General features: G+C 35.7%; 1 protein-coding gene across 1 annotated transcript; it reads right to left on the bottom strand.

Annotated features, from left to right (window-relative positions):
* Positions 1-1,431: 1,431 nt before the first annotated feature.
* Positions 1,432-13,788, bottom strand: LOC132059851 (MADS-box protein 04g005320-like). The gene is made up of 8 exons (XM_059452664.1): positions 13,400-13,788; positions 4,697-4,775; positions 4,407-4,468; positions 3,919-4,018; positions 3,050-3,091; positions 2,915-2,956; positions 2,263-2,393; positions 1,432-1,720 (listed from the first exon to the last, which is right to left on the bottom strand). The coding sequence occupies exons 1-8, from the start codon at positions 13,582-13,584 to the stop codon at positions 1,642-1,644; spliced, it is 720 nt and encodes a 239-aa protein (XP_059308647.1). The 5' UTR covers positions 13,585-13,788; the 3' UTR covers positions 1,432-1,641.
* Positions 13,789-23,024: the final 9,236 nt, after the last annotated feature.

The raw sequence follows: 23,024 nt of genomic DNA, 5'->3' as shown, positions 1-23,024 counted from the left end.
GACCAATTAGGAGTTCTTTATCACTCAATCTTGAAATTTGGGGATTTTGTTCTTGAATTTCGCCTATCTTTATATTCTTGTCTTTAATCTTCATATTTTCGCCTCCGCATTATAATTTTGTTTTGTTCAAGTAACCCGATTCTTATCAAGCCGATTCTTATCACTTTGTTGGTCCCGGTCTATGTCGACGACATCATTGTCACTAGGATCAACCTTTCTAATATCTATCAGGTTATGCTTCCCTTGCTTCTCGCTTCTCAATTAAGATTTCAGGAATCTTCATTATTCTCTTAGCGATGACGTGATACACAGTTCTGAAGGAATAGCTCTTTCTCAGGCGAATTATGGATAAGTTGATGTTTGAATGTAAAAGTGCACAGACTCCTATTAGTGCACTGGACTGCTTAAACTCACTGATGGTGCCCACATGACATATGCAACACACTATCGTCGAGTCTTAAGCAGACTTTGATACCTGTCATTTACTAGACCAAACATCTCCTAGGTGGTCAATAAGTTATGTCAATTCATGCAATCACTTTCGGACCTTCTCTGGAAAGCTGTCAAGTGTGTCCTCAAGTAACTTCGTGGTATGATCCAATTTGGGTTGCGTGTATCTTCAATTGATGACTTCAACCTAAACATGTTCTCTGATGTACAGACATATCTTACATCTTGTTTCTTGGAAGCAATCCCATCAGCTAGTCCTCCAAAAAGCATAAAGACTATCGCTCGTTTCTCCATAGAGGCCGAATATAGGGTTGGGGCCAATGTTCTTGCTGAAACCTTGTGGGTCACCAGCCTTCTGAGTGAGATGCTATTCCGGTCCATGAGGCACCTAAAATTTATTGTGACAACATTGATCTGACATACTTGAGCAAGAATCCCATTTTTCATAGTCGCATGAAACAATTTGAGGAGGATTTCCATTTTGTATGCAAGCATGTACCGGACAAAAATAGGGTTTGTGTTATTCATGCCCATGTTGCCGATCAACTAGCTGATACACTGACCAAAGCACTAGCCAAGCCTGTGTTCGACTGAAAATTAGTTCAAGTTAGACTTAGTCACACTGACACATCGCCTAACTTGGGGGGAGAGGGGAGGATGTATTGGAACAATAACATCCTGTTACTAGATCTTATCTCAGAGGATCATTAGCATTTATCTTCTATGTTTATTCTTATTAATCTTCTATGTGTATCTTTAGTTTAGATAGAGATGTAGAGTTATCTTTTAATTAAAAGTCATCTCTTAGTTATAGTTTGATAGTATTTTGATTAGAGCAATTGGAGCATTCTTAGGAAGACTTGTATTTAAAATCAAGGTACAGTTTTCCATCGCTACATCAAGCGTTCATAAAAATCACAATGGCCTAGTAAGTGCACCTACTTGCATTAATTCCATGCAAGGCAATAAGAAAAGTACTGAAACAAGGAAGAAAGATGAGTCTAAATTAAAATTGAAGTTGTGTTTTGACTTATTACATGACCTGTATGTATTTCATTATGCCTTGCATACTCAACAGCTTACAAAACATGCAAGCAGTAGTCTTTTGAAACTTTGAAAACTCCAAGTGTATGTATGAGAGAAATTACATTTATTAGTTTCTTTTTTCCAATCTCTGACTGCATCAACTTATCAAAGCATCCATCCAGGTAAAATTCTAGTAGCATTCTGTGTTGATGGTTCTATTGTATCCGATGACGCCAGGTTGTATCTGTAAGTACATGGATTTCAGAAAGTAGAAAGAAATTGGGTAAATAGGAAGGATGATATATAAAGTTACCACACAGGCGCATCAAGTGCGACTCTGTGTTTTAACTCAGAGGCAAATTCAGGATTTTGATCTTTTAAGAATTCCAACATCGATCTAAGTTAGTATACAATAATCAAATGCTTATACATATTCAGTGGTATTTCTAATACATACATATAGTTTAGGCAAAAGCTACTGAATTTCTGTGAACCCGTAAGTCTTACTTAGAATCCACCGTTATTTTAACTTTTAACTAAATCCTTTGCTTTTGGCTTGAAGTACATAAGTCATCAATATGTGTAAATCTTTTGACATATATGAAAGGGACACGCCATCATATGGCAAAATTATATATATAAAATATACACACAAAGAAATTAATTAGAATGTATTTATTACTATAGATCTTGAATTCGCCTTTGGGTTTACAATATGGCTTACTTCAACTTGGGATGTTACAAAAAGTGTGCTATTGAAAGGACAAAAAAAGATTAAAAACTCACCTGTTTGGCACTGTATTAATGCACTGTAAAGGCTGAAAGAACCCTTCTGAGTGAACGGGTTGATGTCTGAATTGTATATTTTGCTCTCCAGTATGCCAATGTGCTTGGTGGGCTACAGAGTATTCTTCCAACTATTATAAGCATTTAAATACAGAAACAACTGTCAACTAAATATAATGGAGAAAAATTACCAGCTTCCTCTATTCAATTCATTTTTTATTCATTAGCCACCATTAATAGAAAGTCTAAACAACTCATTTCAGATCACTACAAAAGAAAACTGGAATTGGCTGAGACTTCGCCGCTAATCTGTCGCTAAATTGCTCATAGCTAATAGACATTTTTTGATAATCTGTCGCTAATTCCTCGCTAAATAGGATTAGCAATGGATTGCGCTGTTAGCTACTGAACTTATCCATCGCTATTTCCCATTTGTTTTAGTAGTGGATAAAATGGAGAACAAATGAGTCAGATAGCATAAGACAAATATTAAGTTGAATACTATCCCATAATATAAAGGGGTTAAAGGAAAACATAACACATGAAAGTAAATGGTCCAAAATGAGAAGACTATACGTATTATTAGCTTTCTGTATTTGTCCATGTTTTCTAGTTGAAAAATCAGTTGAAACATTATTCAAGATATTTTTACCTTTATCCTCAAGGATCTGTTGATTTCAAGAAGAGATTGTTCCTGTAGAAAAAGCATAAGTACACACACAATGTCACATGAACAGTTGAGCAATGCACTCATTTCTTCCTCATTACGGGATTATAGAATACATACCTGTTGTTGAAGATCAGAAAGTTGACCAAGCATGTTTTGTGTCTGAAACATGTTCAAGGAATTGGTTAACAAACTACTTTTGATAATTGCGAGTTAGTAAATCATGCAAACATTTTTTTATTACGGTATAAGCTGATGTTAGTAAAAGAGAGGAGGTAAGATCGCGACCAATTAGTTGGTATATGGAGCTCGAGAGTAGCCGTCAAGTTATTAACAACTTTTGACGGTTACTATACTTTGGGGGAGGAAAGGCATGACCGCGGCTTCAGAGAACAATATCAATTGTGTCCTTTTTTAAGAACATTTTTTCTTTATATTACACGTAACTAATTTTTCTTTTTTGTATTTGGCAGTGATTTGATTCTGATTTGGGGAAAACTCAAATTAATAGGTACTATTCTGGTTGGAGCTATGTAGAGTCAACGGACTTTCATAATATATATATATATATATATATATATATATATATATATATATATATATATATATATATATATATATATATATGTTGCACCAAATAGGGCAAAAATGAATGTATTTTGGTTATATATAAACCGTTGAATTCCCTTGACAATATTTTAGTGTACCGGCAAAGGAGTTCAAAAATTACCTTAGATTATAAGTTCAAATATGAAATATGACATTCTTTGATTACGTATAAACTGTTGAATTCCCTTGACATGAGGAAAGATTTTAGTGTACTGACAAAGGGGTTCAAAAATTATTTTAAATCATAAATTCAAATCCGAAGTATGACGTTCTGTAATATATTTGAATTATCTTGCATTAATTTTTGGCTCTGTCAGTGAATTATGATAGGTCGCCTAAAAATTGATAAATTAATAACCTATAAAGTGCATAGAACATACCCTTCTTGACCTTATTTGCCTCAAAGATGAATCCAGCTGACGCTCAAGCTGTTCCAGATCTTTTATGTTTAATTCTCCTAAGTCCTCTCCAAGTATATGCCTAAAGATTATGAAGAAGTAAATCCCATGTTATTTAAGAATTAGGGTAAAAATAATATATAGGAGATAAATAGATCATATGAAAAACCAAGTTAATGTAGAGGCTGAAGCAGTGTTAATTATTTCAATTAGGCTGCGTAGCCTGAAGACACTCTTGCTTGTCCTGTTTTGACAAGTAACCCATTTATTTCACGGGGTTTCATCTTAACACCTGAACTTGTTCAAAATTTGTATTTCGAACACTCCAATCATACATGTTCAAAATACTAGTTTTAAAAGGTTAACCCCCAAAAGTAAAGGGGGCGGCTTGTCAAAAAGGGACAATTAGGAGTGTCTGTCAGGCTATTCGCCTTTCAATTATCATATACTCTCAAGCATATATGAATAACCTTTGAGACTGCTGTAGCACTTCAACTCTTGCTTTCAGCTTCATATACTCCTGGTGGCTATTCTGTTTTATAATAATACTATTCTGTCAGACTGTAGATATATATATAGGCTGCATGACATTACTTATCAATATTATCTAGCTACTAATTATTTACCAAGAAAATAAGGCAGATAACCTGTTATAAGAAGTTAAACTACATTGATACTCTAAAAATTATTTGCACTTTCAGTGTATATAAGTGATATCTTCATTAAGTATAAATTACGAGTCTGAGGAAGATGAAGGAACCTGTGAATCCTTTGAAGACTGACCAGCTTCAAGGTCGCGATAACTGCATCTATGGTATCTCTCAAGTGTCTCGGACATACTAGAAAAAAGGCAAGTTGAAGAATAAAACAACAATCAAGAAAAAACTAATGCATACGTACTTTATCTAACTCTTGACTCTTGTAGGACCATATGTAGAGCATAACGCACAATACATGCTTGATTTTCTCTATACGAATTGTCTTTCCACAATGGCTTGTTTTTTTTTTTTTTTATATAAAGTTAGTTTATATTATTTCCAAAAAGGGGGATAATTACATGGTAAATATCCAGCATAGAATGACAGGCCATTCTTGCTCAAGAGGGGTCTCCTCCTACACCAATAAGCTTACAAAAGAGATTTTGAACAAATGTTGAATCTGAGAAAACACAATGGCTTGTTTATATGAGTACTTAAGTCTTGGGTTGCCTTCTCTTACTTTGAATTCCTCAGCTTGATTGTAAATTAGTTACAAATGCTCAAGATATAATTAAGTATTTAAAAGTGTGCTGATCTCTCTAACAGTTTAAACTTTTAGATGAGATGATCACACATATTATTAGCATAGTATTAGAGCAAACAGAGGTCCTGGGGTTCAAGTGTCATCGCCACACATTGTCAAAAAAGAATTTCAACGTGTTTTTTCCATAAAAGGAATCAAAAGATGCACGTGAGGGAGGATGTCGAAAAGATATAATTGAGTAAAAGTGTGCTTTGTAGAGCTAGCCCCGAGTTTTTGATGTCCTAAAAGAAGGTGAATATGACAAGAGACTTGGGACTATTTCTAGAGTATAAAACGACCAAGTTATATATTTGAGAACGAATGTTTTCAAATGAGCAAGAATGTAAAGCTCCATAAATTTAAACTCTAATTCGCTAATTAGTAATCCAATAACGTAATTAAGGTTTCACAAGAGTGATAATAATATCACACAATAATGGTGGTATGCTAGAAACATATATATGCGTGTTTGGAAGTGGGGAAAAGTGAATTGAAGCATCAGGTACTAAGAATGGCACAAGTTAAACAATGGTACAAGAGACTTAACCTAAAGGGAAAGGGAACAAAGAAAGGAAGACACTAGAAGATATAAGAGCTAATTCCAGCTATAACAAGAGAGGTGATTAATGAATCAAGAAAAGATTCACCTAAAATGTAGGCCCGAAAAAGTCTAGAATGTTAGGGAAAAAAAATAAAATGTGGGTGTTAGACATATTTTAAAATTATGTTAAGTTGCTCAGACTCGGGTGCGGGTGTCCGATACGAGTGTGGATCTAGAGGTCGGATCCTTCATGATCTAAATCTTAAGATTCGGGGATACGGATCCAGGTATGAATACGGGTGCGGGGATTCGGCTAAAATTAATTCAAATATCTAAAAATAGAGTTATAAAACCTTAATTATGAGATATTTTGTGGAAAACCTGATGAGAAAATATTGATTAAGAGGAAAATGCCAGAAGGAGATAAAAGGAAAAGGAGTGGCATAGAAATTTTGTATGTATAAGGTATTCCATTTTCTTTAATTTAACCTTGTCTTTTGTTTTTATTACAAAAATCATTGAATCTATCCGGAATTTCTCAGTCGATTTAGGTCAAAACCCAAAATTGTTGATCGGGTACGGATCCCACACCCACACCTGCATCGTGCCGTTACTAGTGGGGCACCAAAAGTGAAGAGTCCGAGTAACTTAGAAAATATGTTTGCAACGTCTAAAGGTAGAGGTAAGATCTGTTGGAATTAATGCATTCACAAGGATACTATCCTTGACTTTTATGTTTTCTAGGAGTTCTTTATTGTTTCAAGAATATCGTTTAGTCTTTCAATATTATCTCTTAGTTTTTCAAGAAATCTTTTAAAAGTTTGTGATGCGTGTATCTAGTGAATTGTGATACATGTATCTAGTTATTTGTGCAAGACTTTTGAATTGATTTTTTTGAGTAGTATAAATAGAGATGTAATTGATAATTGTAATCATCTCAAGTGGCCTTAAGTAGCCTAATACAACTTGAGCATTCTCTAAGAAAAATATTCTCTTCTATTCTTTCCTACAAAATTGGTATCAAAGCAGTTTCGTTCTTAATGCAGGGTTAGGTGAAGAAAAAAAAAATTATGGCATCTAAAACAAATGATGAGTGCTTTGATTCTTCGGTTGTTCTTACTCCATTTTTTGATGGAAATGACTTTGAATGTTGGAAGATAAGAATGAGAACTTATCTAAAAATTTGAAGGTTTGTGGATTATTGTTGCAAATGGCTATGAAGAGCTTGGAAGACGATGGTGAACTTTCGGTAAGCGAGAGATGAAAAATCTTGAGGCTAAGCGTCGTCAAGATGCAAAGGCTTTGAGAAAAATTCAAATGGGAGTCTCAAGAGCATTTTTGCAAAAATTGCTACTTGTGAGGCGCAAAGCAAGCTTAGCGATCTCTACAGGAAGGCTGAGTGTATGGTGACGAAAAGGTCGCACTATCAATCTTCAAACTCTTAGAAGAGAGTTTCAAAATTTGAAGATGATAGAATGCGAAAAAATCGATGAATATTGCACAAGAGTCATGAATATTGTTAATGAAATGAGAAATCATGGTGATGAAATTTCTGACCAACAAGTTGTGGAAAAGATTCTAATTAGTGTCACGGAAAAGTATGAGCATATTGTTCTTGTCATCCTTTGAGACGAAAGATCTTTCTAAGCTTTCCATCAAAGAGCTAGTTGGATCGTTTCGTGCACGCGAAGCGAAGTTTTTTTTGTGAGAATCAACCCGAAAGAAAGGCTTTCCGGTCCGAACCAATGAGAATTCTCAAAATTTCTCAAAGAATCAACAAAAAAAGAAGTACAATCCAAAAAGAAAGGATCGTGATGGCTCTACTAAGAAGGTTGAAGAAAAAGGTGAGAAAAGTACTAGTCTTTTTTGTAAAATTTGCAAAAAGACTAATCATAATAAAAAAATGTTGGCACAAAGGTAAGCCCCAATGTAACTTTTGTAAAAAGTTTGGCCATATTGAGAAGGATTGCGAGCCTGGCAATGACGGGACCAAGTAAATTTACGTGAAGGAAAAAGAGGAAGAAAAGGAAGAAAACCTTTTTTACGCTTCTCAATCTGATGCTTCAGCAAAAAACAATGAATGGTATGTTGATAGCGGTTGTACCAATCATATGACTGGAGATGAAAAGGCTTTCTTCTCAATTAATCGCAGCATCACTTCTAAAGTGAGAATGGGGAATGGAGCCTTAGTTGATACAAAAGGTAGAGGTACCGTTTCGATCAACGAAAAGGAGCGGTAAGCAAATTCATGATGTCCTTTATGTTCGACTTGGAAGAAAATTTGCTTAGTGTTGGTCGGCTATGGAAAATGATTATTCTCTTGTGTTCGGAGATAATTGTTGTAGAATTTATGATAAAATTGAGCCAAATCAAGTCATTGTTGAAGTAAAGATGATAAAAAGAAACTTTCCTTTACAACTTCATTACAATGCATTCAAAAATGAAGTTGTAGATGATTCATGGCTTTGGCACAAAAGGTTTGTCACTTGAATTTTCATGGTTTGAAGCTTCGAAGCAAAGACATGGAGCAAGGCCTTCTGAGATACATGCGAGGTGGATCCATGTGAAAGTTGTATTATGGGAAAGCAACATAGAAAGTCTTTTCCAAAAGGGAAGTCTTGGAGAGCAAGTGTACTTTTGGAACTAATCCATACAAACGTTTGTGGACGAATGAAGACTCCGTCTGGGAAGCCAAGGTACTTTCTAATTTTTATTGATTATTTTTCAAGAATGACTTGGGTTTATTTCTTGAAAGAAAAGTCGAAACATTTGCTACATTCAAGAGATTTAAAGCCTTTGTTGAGAAGCAAAAGGCACAACGACATCAAAATCATTCGCGATGACGAGAGGAGGTGAATACACAAGTCGAGAATTTGAAGAATATTGCAAAAATGAAGGCATTGAGAAGCAACTTACAGCGGGGTACACTCCTCGACAAAATGGTGTATACGAAAGGAGAAACAGAACCATTGTTGAAATGGCCAGAACGATGATGAATGAGAAAGGGCTGCCAAAATATTTTTGGGCAGAAGCAGTACATACAGCAGTGTACATCCTCAATAGGTGCCCGACAAAGGCATTGAAGGATAAGACACCAGTTGAAGCTTGGAGTGGAATGAAACCTTCTGTAAGTCATTTTAAAATTTTCGGGTGTATTTGTTATGCTCATGCACCTGCTGAAAAAAGAACAAAATTGGATGAAAATAGTCAAAAATGTATATTTCTTGGTTATAGTGATGTGACAAGAGGCTATAGGCTTCTCGATGTCAAAACTAACAAACTTGTTGTTAGTAGAGATGTCATTTTTGATGAAAAAATAGCATGGAATTGGAAAGATAAAAAGGTGGAGAATACTTCTATCATTTCTTTAAATGTGCCAAGTCGAGAAGAGGATGAGGAAGAGGAAGATGTCCCTCGAGGGGGAGAAATCTCGGATCCGGAAGATGAAGAACCACCTCAAGAGGAACAAGAATGTTGAGTGACATCTATCAAAGATGCGGCTTTTCTGTATTGAGCCAGAAAATTATGAGGAGGCAATAAAGCATGATGTTTGGAAGACAACCATGGTAGAAGAAATTCGGATGATTGAGAAAAATAATACTTGGGAGCTTGTGGATGTACCCAAAGAAAGAGAAGTTGTAAGTCTAAAATGGATTTACAAAATCAAACTCAATCGAAGGAGAAATTCAAAAGCACAAAGCAAGGTTGGTTCTAGAGGTTTCACTCAAAAGCCGGTATTGATTTCTACGAAACTTTCTCTCTCCGGTTGCACGTCTTGAGACAATTAGAACCTTGATTGTTGTTCTTCACAAAAGAAATGGAAGATTTTTCAACTTGATGTTAAGTACGCATTTCTAAATGGAAAACTTGATGAAGAAATTTATGTTGAGCAACCTCGGATTTTTTTGTTCGAGGGAGAAGAGAAGGTGTACGAGGCTAAAAAAGGCTCTTTATAGGTGAAACAAGCGCCGAGCCTGGTACAATGAAATTGATACATACTTTACGAAAAATAATTTTCAAAGAAGTAAAAAGCGAAGCCAACTTTTGTATGTGAAGCAAAAACATGGCGGCATTGTCATTGTTTGCCTCTATGTGGATGATACGATTTTTACGAAATGATGCGAAGATGATGCGAAAATTCAAGCAAGATATGATGCAAACCTATGAAATGAGTGATCTTGGGTTGCTACGTTATTTCTTGGGCATTGAAGTTTCTCAAGTGAAAGAAGGAATTTTATTTCTCAAAAAGAAGTGTACTAAAAGTATTCCTCAAAAATTTAGAATGATGGATTGCGGGTACGTGCCATACCATTAGCGACGAATGAGAAATTCGAGAAAAGATGATGGAGCAAGAAAGCTAATAGCTCACTTTTACGGGAGCTTGATTGGAAGCCCTCTTATATCTTACTTCAAAGACACGACATTATGTTCTTGCTAGTTTATTATCCGTTCATGCAAGAACCAAGCCAAGTGCATTTTGGAGGCTGCAAGCATGTTCTACGCTACTTGCAAGGAACGATGGATTATGGGATAATGTACAAATTTGATGGAGATTTGGACTTAATTGACTATTCGATAGTATTTGGTTTGAAGTATAGATGACATGAAGAGTACTTGGTTATGCTTTCTTATTTGGTTCAAGCATTTGTTCTTGGTTGTCAAAAAAGCAAAGTGTTGTTGCTCGATCCGCTTCAGAAAGCGAGAATATGTCTCGGCCGGCTAAGGCTACTCTCTCAAGCTATTTGGCTTAGGAGAATTCTTGAAGATATTGGTGAAAAAAAAAAAAAGGGACTGTTTTGTATTGCGATAACAAATCGGCGATTGTCATTACCAAAATCAGGTCAACCATGAAAGATCGAAGCATATGTCCATCAAGTACCATTTTATCCGAGAAGAAGCACAAGAGAAAGGTGAAATTCGGTTGCATTATTGCCGGACGGGAGAACAACTTCGACATCTTCACCAAAGCACTTCCTAGAGAAAAGTTTTGCTATCTTCGAGAACGCATTGGAGTTGTCAAGCAAATGCATTAAGGGAGTGTTGGAATTAATGCATTCCTAGGATACTATCCTTGACTTTTATGTTTTCTAGGAGTTCTTTATTGTTTCAAGAATATCATTTAGTCTTTCAATATTATCTCTTAGTTTTTCAAGAAATCTTTTAAAAGTTTATGATACATGTATCTAGTGAATTGTGATACATGCATCTAGTTATTTGTGCAAGACTTTTGAATTGGTTTTTTGAGTAGTATAAATAGAGATACAATTGATGACTGTAATCATCTCAAGTGGCCTTAAGTAGCCTAATACAACTTGAGCATTCTCTAAGAAAAATATTCTCTTCCTATTCTTTCCTACAAGATCTGCGTACACTCTACCCTCTCCAGACCCGGCCTGGCGGGATTATATGTTAGTTGTTGTTGTTTGTTGGCAACGTCAGGATGCATTCACAGCCAAGGAAAAAGAACTGATGATGCATACAGAAAAAATGCGAGGATAGACTTACCCCTAATGGAGGGGAATAGGACAATCAAGGTCACTTTCAAGATGTCATTTTGGTAAGAACTCATGTCTTACTAACCAGAAGGAAATTAACGAGGATTTCTATGTTACTTTCTTTGGTTTATAATAAGTCTCTACTTAGCCTTTTTATTTTGACCCAAAATAAGTGTTCATTTACATAATCAAGAAGAAATTAACTTTATTTTTTCAGATCCGCCCTTGTTTACATATGTCTTAGAACAATGACAATATACCTACTGTAACCCACAAGTGGAGTCTGAAGAGGATTTTAGAGTGTACGCAGACCTTACCCCTACCTTGAAAGGTAGAGAGGTTGTTTCCGATACATCCTCGACTCAAGAAAAAGTATTGGAAAGCATACATATCTCTCAGAAATCTTTCAAAATTTTACTCAAATTTTCTATGATATCATTAAATAAGTTCAACATTGATATGCACCAAGACTGAAAATCCTAAGTTCGTCACTTTTTTACACATTCCAAATTTGATTGCCATGAATATGATGAGACTTATTAAGCTTACTTATGGTTTCTTCTAGCCATTTGAAATTTATTCGAGGCATGTTATAATCAAGAGTCTTATTAATTCCATTTTAATTAAGGGTAGTTTAATCAAAATATCTATTTTTTTCTAGGAGTTAGTATTTTTTTAAGGGGTGTACTAAAGGCTAAGTATTTTTTTAAAGGGTGTACTAAAGGCTAAGTGGACACTTATTCTGAACCGGAGAAAGTAAAAATTAATTCACAATACAGATATTCAGAAAATCAATTGCCAAAAAAGATCTGAAGGACTGATACATGTATACATCACTCCATAACTCAATTTGAGCTAGTTTTCATATGCATGATAAAGTTAGTCTCTTTTTTTTTTTTTTTTTTTTTTTGGGTTAAAAGTTGCTATACATAACTAAGGTAAAAATGAAAATTTATTGAGGAAATTTAAAAAGTAAATGAGCCGTGAATCTATGATTATGATTTTATAGACTCAGACTGAAAGCAGAATATCAAGTCTGCAAATGTTCACCATATTTGAAGCATGAAAAAAAGAGTCTTCAAATGTTACATGCAAATCCTCAAACCACATTATTTTTCAGGCTTTTTGTGATTTTCAAATCTAAGATTATGAGGCTTTTCTTTTCTGGGTCTGTAGTTGGGGAACATATAAAGTGAGGATAATTAAAAAAAAAAAAAAAAATGGAGTTGTGGAACATCAAATCATAATCTAATTGATTAAGTTGGATCATGGAAGTGTCCTTTGGTTTCTTAGTTCATCCTTAAGATACTAATGGCATTTGTAAATCTACAAGCAAAAAAAATCTGATCAAATGAAAATTTGATCTTTATTTGACTCAGATCTAACATCAATACTCAACAACCAAAAACCAAAAAAACATAGTTAAAGGAAAAACTAACAAAACAAAACCACATTGCACATGAACATGATATATATAATACTACTCCCTCCGTTTCAATTTATGTGAATCCATTTGATTGGGCACAGAGTTTAAGAAAGTAGAGAAGACTTTTAAACTTGTGGTGTAAAATGAGTCACATATATTTTGTGTAGCTATAAATCATTGCATAAAGGTAAATTGTTTCAAAATATAGAAAAAGGTCATTCTTTTCGGCACGGACTAATAAGGAAATGAGTTCACATAAATTGAAACAAGGGAGTATCTCTTAGCTAACATTTTCAATATTTGATCTTGTGAAACTTGAAAAAAAGAAATTTGAAGTTGTGTTGAAAAAAAGGTTTTTGGAACTTGAAGTGACAAGCATTTTAGTTGAAAAATATTTGAAGTTTTAGTGAAAGAAAATTTCATCCAAAACTGGTCCAAACCCAAACCAGTTTTTGGAACTTGAAAATTTTTCTTCAAATTTATTTCAAAACTGATCAAATTCCGTGAACAAACAATGTTTTCAAATTGTGTGTGTGTGTGTGTTTTTTTTTTTTTTTTTTTTTTGGAAAAAGCTTCCAAAATATATGGCCAAACGGGAGCTTAGTTTCAGGCAGTTTTGTCCCATCCCTAGCTGAATCTTATTTTTCTGCAAATATGTTTAATTTTTAAGATTTATATATAAACGAGCTTAAATGAAAGATATGGACAGTAAAAACGTACCTCGAGCTACTGCAAAATTCATAGAGCTTTCCACGGTTGGAGAAAATGATAAGAGCAACTTCAGCTTCACAAAGAATTGAAAGTTCAGAAGCCTTTTTCAGTAATCCATTTCTTCTCTTTGCAAATGTCACTTGCCTGTTTATCTTGTTTTCTATTCTCTTCAGTTCTACCTTTCCCCTTCCCATTATACTTTAAAAATAGTAAAATATTCTTTCAAATCTAATATTTTAATCTGAAAATTTTCAATAAGAAGTGTCTGTGTGCCTATCTTTTTTGCAGTTAAAAGGCTATGTACTATATAGATAGTGCAGTTATGGCTTTGGCTCTTCTTTCTTTTGTTTTTTTCTTCGGGCAATAAATAGCTTTGCGAGGTCTTAGGTTTCCTTGTATACAACATTGTATTTTACTATACTTGAATAAATACTGTCACTTTAGACCTTGTAGAAAATGCATATTTGGCAACACTGGAAAGTGCTTTTGTTATTTCTTCAGGTTGGTCTCGCTACAACTACATATAATATGCGTAGGACGAAAATAGACAAGGCAATACTAGTATTTTCTTTACTTCTTTCTTCTTGTTTGGGTTCAGATTTGTTTGTTAAATTCGAAAGTATCCAACTTAATTACTCCATATTATACGAGCTGATGAGGAGAAATAGTTTTTAGCCCTTTACAAACTTTTTTTAGTTTTATGACTCTTTTAAAAGATCTTTATTTTTTACGTAAGAGATGCAAAAAATCATGTTCTTCTATTCAACTTGTAAGAGGGCAAGAGAGATCTCATTTCCTCTAGTTTAGTTTCTTCTTTTTCTTATTCAATTTAATATTTCGATGTTCCTTCACATTTGCCAAAGTTTGTATTTTAACAAAAAAAATCAAGATTTTAGCTAATTCTTGTTTAACTTCCCCTCGCCCAGATACGAACTCATGATTTGGAGTTTACGGGTTCCTCAAACAAACTAAATTAATTATGTCATAATAATTATTGGCTTCATAGTTAAAATATTTAGTGAATCTCTCAATACATATACCGAAACTAAGCAAAAACTATTGAATTCAAGTGAATTCGTAGGTTACACGGTAGATGCAGCCCTCCCAAAAAACAAAAAAGAGAGAGAGAGAGAGAAAGAAAAATAAACAGTTGAGACTTGGAAATAAACGCTCTCCATCTTAAAACACCAAACAAAGTTTCTTTATGTATTACACTCAATTCCATTTTATGTGAAAGTATTTGATTGGACTTATACCTTTTAAAAATAAAGAAATTTTTTTATATATAAATTAAATATACACAAAATGTCAGATTTATATTTTTAATTTATAAATTATTAGAGCTTCACATATCTTTTCAATTTTAATTTTCTTAAAATGACTTTGAACTTTTATACTATAAAGGGACCATGATATATAAATCATGTGAGTACGTAAGAATAAAACGGAGATGCACAAATTAAATAGCTTTCAAGTAAAAAAGCATGTTGTTCTTTTTGTAACATCCTAAAAAGAAAGGTTTATCATATAAATCGAACACCAAGTCGGTGAAAGTAAAACCCACAAACCATGAGTTAGATTGTTGGTAATGACTCCTTTTTATGTTCTTTATCCTACCCTTAACCGCAACTTTGGGGTTTTATCACATGGAGAAGTTGCTCTATCTTATTCTCTTTTTTTCGATTTTTCATTCGATGTTGGGTACTTATATTGAAACCAGCCGATTATATTCTGATTCACACCAAGAAGTTCATATATATTGGGATAATGTACTCTCTAGCAGAAGTGACTTCATAATCAGGGTTTGAACATGAAATCTCTAATTAAGGATAAAAGAATATTTACCACTTCACCATAACCTTGTTGGTATTTTGTCTTCTCTGTAGGACTAATTCCCTATTAAGCCGAGAAGGAAACAAAGAGATTTATGTCATACACACTAGCTAACAGTATATAAATATTTTAATTATATTTTCAGTATAATTTAACTTCATAACATGTTAGTTATTATTTTTATTAACTTATTGTTAGTTATTATTTTTATTAACTTATTGGTTGACGTGTAATGAATTATGTATGGTTAATACTTTGTAAGTAATGTGATAGTTTAAGTATGTTTGAAAATAAATTAAGTAATATTTGAAAGAAAGTAGTATTTGCAGTTAAGTTGAAAAATGTATTTGAAAGATGTTTTTGAACGTACTTTAAACTTGAAAAAATGTTGAAAAATTATAAGGGAAGTCTTTTTCTCATTTTAGTTGAAAATTATTTATAAGGAAGTCTTTTTCTCTTTTTACTTGAACGTTATTCAAGCCGATCGATTTTTAAAACTTGAAAAACTCAAGTTTGAAGTGAAAAATCGACGAATGTATCACCAACCAGGATTTTGGAAAGAAACTTGAATAAAAAGACAAAAATCAATTTATGTCTGAACGTGCCTAAATATTTTTATACAGTCTAAAATACTTACCCTCACAAAGGTAAAAGTAAAATCTGTGTATATCCTCCCTCCCCTAACTCTACTTGTGGAATTGCACTGGATATGTTATTGTTATAATAGAACATACCAATACAGGTTGGAACAAAAGAAAAACATACTGATAGAAAAACTTATTGTTTTCGTTTTCAATTTTTATATAGTCAGCCACTTAGAATTGGTCGCTGGTTGTCAAGTCGAACCAAACTTTAGATTTAGGCAGTGTAGGACAAATTAAAGCTATTCCATATGCTCCCAATTGGATTTCGAAAACATAAAAGATGAAAGAGTCTGATCATCTAGTAATGGCATCTTTTTTTAGAGTTTTCACATGACTGAAATTAACCTCTCAACTTTGCACATTAGAGATGTCAATCAATCAAGTCTCATTTCCATATTAATGGAAACTGTGAGACATTATTATGAAAGGTAGTAGGTATTTGTATCCCATTGTGGGGAGTGTTTTAAAATATCTTTATATAGAGATAATCATAGCCCCTTAGATTGGAAATACCAACATGTCTACAGCCTTTTATGACTGGAAAAAAATGTCGGAGACAAGTTATATATATTGACGGTATAATCATCACTTTTATATTATTGGTAAATTTTAATTTGTAACAGTAATTAATTATTTGTCGCTTTTACTAGATCGATGTGGGATGAGATAGAGACCACTCATCCCACGTTTTACTTAAAGCACGGCCGCAGCAGCTCTGCTATACTTGTGTGCGGTGGCGGTGCGGCTTTACAACATTTATTCTTGTAATACGATGTACAGAGAGAACACATAGTAGACCAGAACACATAGTAGACCAGGTCCCTCTGCGTTCTCCAGCTGTTTGACAAATCATCAAAACATAGAATGTAACACGACATATCAATTTCTCCCTTTTTGATGATGACAAACGCAGAATTGATGTTCCCCCTGCAAAACAGACCATTTTAAAGCAAGCAACATGTTATCAAACAACACATTTATTTCGTCTTCCCCTTACATATGACACATATCATCTTCCCCCTTACACATATCGTCTTCCCTTTCCTTTACACATCATCTACCATCCTTTTTTCCCCCTTTTGGCATCATCGAAAAGAAACAAAGTTGACAACCAAAAAGAAGTTCAATAGCATTAACTCGGAGCCGCTTGGGCAACACGGCACGAACAGTTTATGAACAAGAAAGCAAGTAACAATGCACAAGACAGAGTAACTCCCAAAACAACAGAGATGGTACCCAGGAGATAGCAGTCAGATCAATATAGTGCATAAAAATTTCAATGGTCACAGTGCCAAATCATACAGAAGAGAAAAGGAGAGAGATAGCATAAAGGCTGACTTAAGGAAGAGGGAGAACCGATCTTAGAGAATCAGGAAAGAGAGTGTCATGAGAATTGAGGGATAAAAGCCTTCAGGAGTTTATCAATACGCCCATTACTGCTGCGCTGATCTTGCAGCATTTGGTCACGAAGGGCATCAACCTTTTGCTTAAGTCATTCATTTGCGGTCTTTAGTCGCACAATTTCAGCGTTGGCAGCCTCCAAAGCACCAGAAGGGCCAGACTCCCGTGGTATTTCGGATAGCTCGGCTTTGAGAAGATCTTTTTCAGTAGTAACCCTATGAATTTCAGCATTTGCAACCTCCTAAGCTTCAAGAAGCGTAGAGATGGTAGAGACGCCGCCGACACCCCCTTTCTTGGGTACACACTAGCATTCCTCTAAGGTTGCTGCTGTGAGCATGTGCTTCTTAGACCCCTTAGTGACTTTGCCGGGCTGCATGTGGAAATGCGCCATGACTTTGGTCAAGAGGAAACCATAAGGGAGCCCATATCGCCCTTCCCGTGCATTTACTACCTTGATAATATACTGGATCCTGGTCGCTGGCAAACTGATGGGCTAAAGGGCGAACAGAGCTTCAAAAAGAACCAGGGTCTGTTACCGATGCAATAGTGCGACCTTCAGACCGCGGTAGAAGCACTTTGTTGACTAATTCGAACCTAAGCTGGTACTCAGTTTTGAGCTCTTTCTTGTGAAATCTCGCCAGGCATCTTTACCGCTCGTTTGGCGATTACACCTTTGAAGCTATCCAATGCCTCTTCTCCAGCTATGAACATGATCCCTTCGGTAGGAACCCCCATTATTTTTCCAAATGTCTCCTCATTAAGCTCGAAAGCAGTATCATTTACTGATGCAATCAGTGTGCGATCATCAGTATAGCACAGATTTGCATAAACTACAGCAGGTATACGTGGAACGAACAGGTGACTCCATTTATGGAAGTCAACTACCTCAAGCAACTCCTTCATATCATATTGATCAGCAATAGCAGGATCAAACACCCTTCCTAACAACACCTTTTGACCCTTAACTTTTCTTTTCGTTTCTTTTCAAGTTGAGTAGCACTTTTGCCACTCCGCTAGTGCTTAGAGAGACCTAATTCCCTTCGACTGCTACTTGTTCTCTTCAGTGAAGAACGAGGCCTAGTAACTCGTGGCTCGGTTAGAGTGAGTTATTGTCATTTTCAGTAGGTCTCCCCGCACTTTTTATTTTTACGTGACTTCCCTTTCTGAAGAACACCTTCTACAATATCACCGCTGTCAGAAATCTCAACATCTGCATCCAGCACGATGTCTCCATCATCCACCCTATGAGACCCAATTTGTCGTTTAGTATGCCTAGTACCCTTAACTTTATTAGCCTTTAGAGCATTATCCAAGGCAAGTGCGGCAACTAATCTGCTTTGCCTGGTTCTCGGTGCTTCGGTGGGGATGCTCTTTACAATGGTAGGCGCAGCTCTGTCCTTAGGCATCTTATGCGTAGGAGTTCTTTTTTCACTGAAAGATTATACGTATCTCATCTCCCTTAGACTCAACAGTGTGACTAGAGGAGCTAAGTTCTTTCTCATGAGACATGTCACCCAAGGGTACGACAACCATGGATATGGGTTCAGGGTTGACCATGAGTTCGAAATCTACCTTTGAGGAACCAGGTGTTCCATCCCAGATGGGGAGCATACTGAGTGCAGGAGACTCATATTCCTCTTGGGCTAAGGGATCTGGTCCCTCTTTCGAGTCCCTTATTAATTTCACAAACCCAGACTTCAAATTACCAATAACACCCTCACCGTTTTTCATGGCTTGGAAGGTTTGTGCAAAATCTCAGCTTCGTTGTGTAGGATATTTGATCCACCCTTTTCCTTCTTAGAAATACACCCATCTAACTCCATGGACGAGTCATCTATTCCCTTGTTACTTTCTATCTAATGGTCTGGGGACTAGGTGCCAGTGCCACACCTTGTTTCTTTCAAATTGGTAGAGCTCTTTTTGCATAGCAGCTATCCAGTCAGCATCCTTCAAGGCTTTTTTGATATTTTTGGGCTCAGTTTGGGATAGGAAGGCAGAAAATGTAAACATATTTCTCGGGTTGGATCTTGTTTAAATACCTGAGTCCAAGGGAGTAATCACATTGTGAAGAGGATGGGATCCTCTGTGCTTCTAATTAGAGGCTTGAACCGCAGAAATGGATGGACCAATTTTCTCGGTGTTGGATCCATCATTAGCATTGACTGATACGTGGCTTCCACCTCCTTGATTAGCTTCAGGAGTGCCTGAGACAACATCTGCCACTCTATGTTCTGCTTCAAGTGTAGTAATCTGAGAATCAGGTCCCTCTGCACCTTTTGGGGGACTATCAGCATCTTCTTCATCAACTTGTTTGATTCGATTCATCAACTCCGTCTTTCCATTTGAGATCTCAATGGCTTCAGTTGGTCCTTTTGGAAAGACTCTATCTTCATCTTCATCATTTGGAGTCCTATCATTTAATTGGGAATTTGACTCATCGAAGATCACGTGCACACTTTCCTTTACACATTGGGTCCTGCTGTTTTAGACTTTGTATGCTTTGTTGTGGGATGAGTAACCAAGGAAGATACCTTCATCACTTTTAGCATCAAACTTTCCCAAGGCTTCCCTGCCGTTGTTTAGGACAAAATATTTGCAGCCAAATGCTCGTAAGTATGTCAGCTTGGGCTTTCTTCCATTTAATAGCTCATAATGAGTCTTTTCAAGTAGAGACCTGATCATGCATCTGTTTATTACATGACAGGTTGTGTTGACAGCTTCAGCCCAGAAATTTTTAGACACACCACTAGCTATTAACATTGTTCTGGCCATATCTTCAAGAGTTCTGTCTTTTTGCTCCACAACACCATTTTGTTGAGGTGTTCTAGGGGCAGAAAATTTGTGACTGATACCATTTTTAGCACAGAACTCTTCACACTTAGAATTTTTGAATTTAGTACCGTGATCAGATCTAATACTCACAATGTGCGTGCCAAGTTTTACTTGGATCTGTTTTACGAAGGCATAAAACACAGGGAATGTTTCATCCATACTTTTCAATAGCAGAGTACAGGTAAATCTGGAATAGTCATCCACAATCACAAAAATGTGTTTCTTTCCTCCTCTGCTCGGTATTCTCATCGGTCCACATAGATTCATGTGAAGATGTTCAAGTGGCCTTGAGGTACTTACTTCTTTCTTTGGTTTGAAAGGAGGATCTCACTTGCTTCCCTTTTATGCAAGAGTCACAAGTCTTGTGATCTTTAAATTTTGTTTTTGGTAGTCCACGGACCAGGTCCTTCACAGAAAGTTTGTTTAGTAGCAAAAAGCTTGCATGCCCCAGTCGTCTGTGTGCAAGTTTATTTAGTAACGAAAAGCTTGCATGCCCTAGTCGTATGTGCCAAAGCTAAGGGTCATCCTCCATTGCACTTAGACAGGTCAGGTCATTTTCATTTTGAGAGCCAAAAGTCTAGAATATATACATTCTTGAATCTTTTAGCAGTCAGCACCACTTCACCAGTTTTGAGATTTGTGAAGGCGTGCAAGAGCATGACAGGAACTTTACTTCATTCCCTTTTTCACAGATTTGGGACAAACTTAACAAGCTATATTTCAAACCATTTACATAGTACACATTTTTAATAGCATGAGAAAGTGTCCTTCCAACTTTACCCACTCCAAGAATGTACCCTTTGTTGTCGTTTCCAACGGACACACTCCCATCTTTAAAGGCTTTGAGTGAAAGAAAATCATCCTTTTTACCGGTCATGTGCTTTGAGTAGCCACTATCCATGTACCATCTTTGACCGGCTCCGTTTACCTCAACCTTATCTTGATCATCGTTACTATCTGCATCTTGGCCATGAGTGCAAGGATTGACTCATATTCATCGTGAGCTCGCTGTAAAGAGGACCCTCTTTGCTGGAGCGACCGGATTTCCTGCTGGTGTTTCCGATTCTTTTAACCATCATTTGGAATTTGCGAGTGAGACATTCCATGTCTGGTTCATCATCGCTTGATACACACCATCTGTATTACTTTCCACTAACCCCTGGTGGTCTTGTAATCGATTGTCCTTCCTCTAAGTTTGGTGGAGCAGCCATTTGAACGCCTCTTTCTAGATGTTAACCTCTTAGAAAGCACCTGCTCTGGTACCAATTGATGAAACCTATGTGTCCACCAAACAACATATGAAGGGGCCTGGTTGTCTACCAGTTCCCTCAGACAGTGCAATAAGTAAATAACACAGATATTCACGTGGAAAACTCCTTGCTCAAGGGATTAAAAATCACGACCTACCATGTAGGATTTCAACTCCACTACACTGAGCAACTTCAGATTACAACCTGTTGTAACCTAGGAATTAAACCCTTAATCTCTCACCCTTACAATAACCCTATTGTAAGCTACATGCTATGACTAATTACGCCACACACTCAACTAAGTTTGACTACCTCTGGCCAAACCAACTAATACACCTTGACTAACTCTAGCCAAGAGTACCACTAAATAGATTGAATAAGTAAACTGCCTACACACACCTACTGAGAATTTAAGCTACCTACAACAGCTTCTTTAAAGAAGAGTAGGTTTTCAAGTTAAAGAACATAAACAAAGCTCAAAACAAACTAAGAGACGTTGACATCTTCAGTTGTTGGGATCTTGTCCTTCAGTTTGTGGTCAGCTTTGTTTTGAACACTTGGAGAATCTCGTGACGGCTGCACTTTAAAGTTATTCTAGGTTTTCCAAGTGATGCTTAATGTGTTGTAACATGTTGCATATATATTGGAGAGCATGTGGGATGAGATAGAGACCACTCATCCCACATTTGACTTAAAGCACGGCCGCAGCAGCTCTGTTGTACTTGTGTGCGAAGAGCGAACACTACAACATTCATCGTTGGATCGTACGATGTACAGAGAGAACACATAGTAGACCAGGTCCCTCTCTGGTTCTCCAGCTATTTGACAAATCATCAAAACATAGAATGTAACACAACTTATCAATTATTAATCAAACCTGATTTAAATGTGTGTACTTATTTAATAAGTGATTTGATTATGTAAATCTCTAATTTTTACATTATCAATGCATAGAATTTAAACTAAAGTATTTGTACGTAGTTGAGAGTTACAAGATTTTTTTGGTTTTAATAAAATGCGTAACAACCTAAAATGTTTGTTATTGTTCCTTAACAAGACTTTTCACCTTCCTGATGCAACTTTTGGGGACATATCACATGGTATAAAGACACGTCGAAGTAAGAAGTTTGAAGTATTATTACATGTGTTAGACGTGCTTCATGCGATCGTCTGGTTTGCGAACTAAATTATCTCAGAATTATAGTCCTGGAATTATATACGTGGGACTCATTTATTCCACCCAAGTTGGATGCATGGGATAATTAAGGTGGGATATTTCAGATTAAGCTTGGGATAAATTTTATACTGTGTTTGGTTGACGGTATAATTTATATCATCAACTAAACACAGCATAAATTTTATCCCAAACTTAATCTTGAAATATCTCATCTTATCCTGCGTACAAAACGATCCCTTAAGGTTTTGACAGTAGATTCCTAGTGAGAATGTCACGTTACTCCATACAGGTCAAACAATACCTTACTTCAACTGGAATATTTAAAATCGAGATATGTGATTACATAAAAGCTACTAATAAATAAACATTGGTTTATATTATTAAATCAAGCGTTCAAAATTGAAGGCTAAGTAGATATATATAGACCAAATATTTAACTATACTTTCTTCATCAAATTACTAGTTGAGTTAATTTCTATATTGTCACAATCTCAAAC

This window comes from Lycium ferocissimum, chromosome 6 (genome assembly GCF_029784015.1).
Source record: "Lycium ferocissimum isolate CSIRO_LF1 chromosome 6, AGI_CSIRO_Lferr_CH_V1, whole genome shotgun sequence".
NCBI lineage: Eukaryota > Viridiplantae > Streptophyta > Magnoliopsida > Solanales > Solanaceae > Lycium > Lycium ferocissimum.
Note: the sequence above shows the minus strand (reverse complement) of the source record. Positions and strands in the feature narration are given on the sequence as shown.

What these genes read in the sequence shown, in the direction of transcription:
- LOC132059851 (XM_059452664.1), bottom strand. Translation starts at nt 13,584, where the DNA reads ATGGGAAGGGGAAAGGTAGAACTGAAGAGAATAGAAAACAAGATAAAC. An exon ending in GGCAAATAAGGTCAAGAAGG is followed by an intron (nt 3,092 to 3,918) that starts GTATGTTCTATG and finishes AACATGTTTCAG; the next exon opens with ACACAAAACATGCTTGGTCA. An exon ending in ATTAATACAGTGCCAAACAG is followed by an intron (nt 1,721 to 2,262) that starts GTGAGTTTTTAA and finishes ATGTACTTACAG; the next exon opens with ATACAACCTGGCGTCATCGG.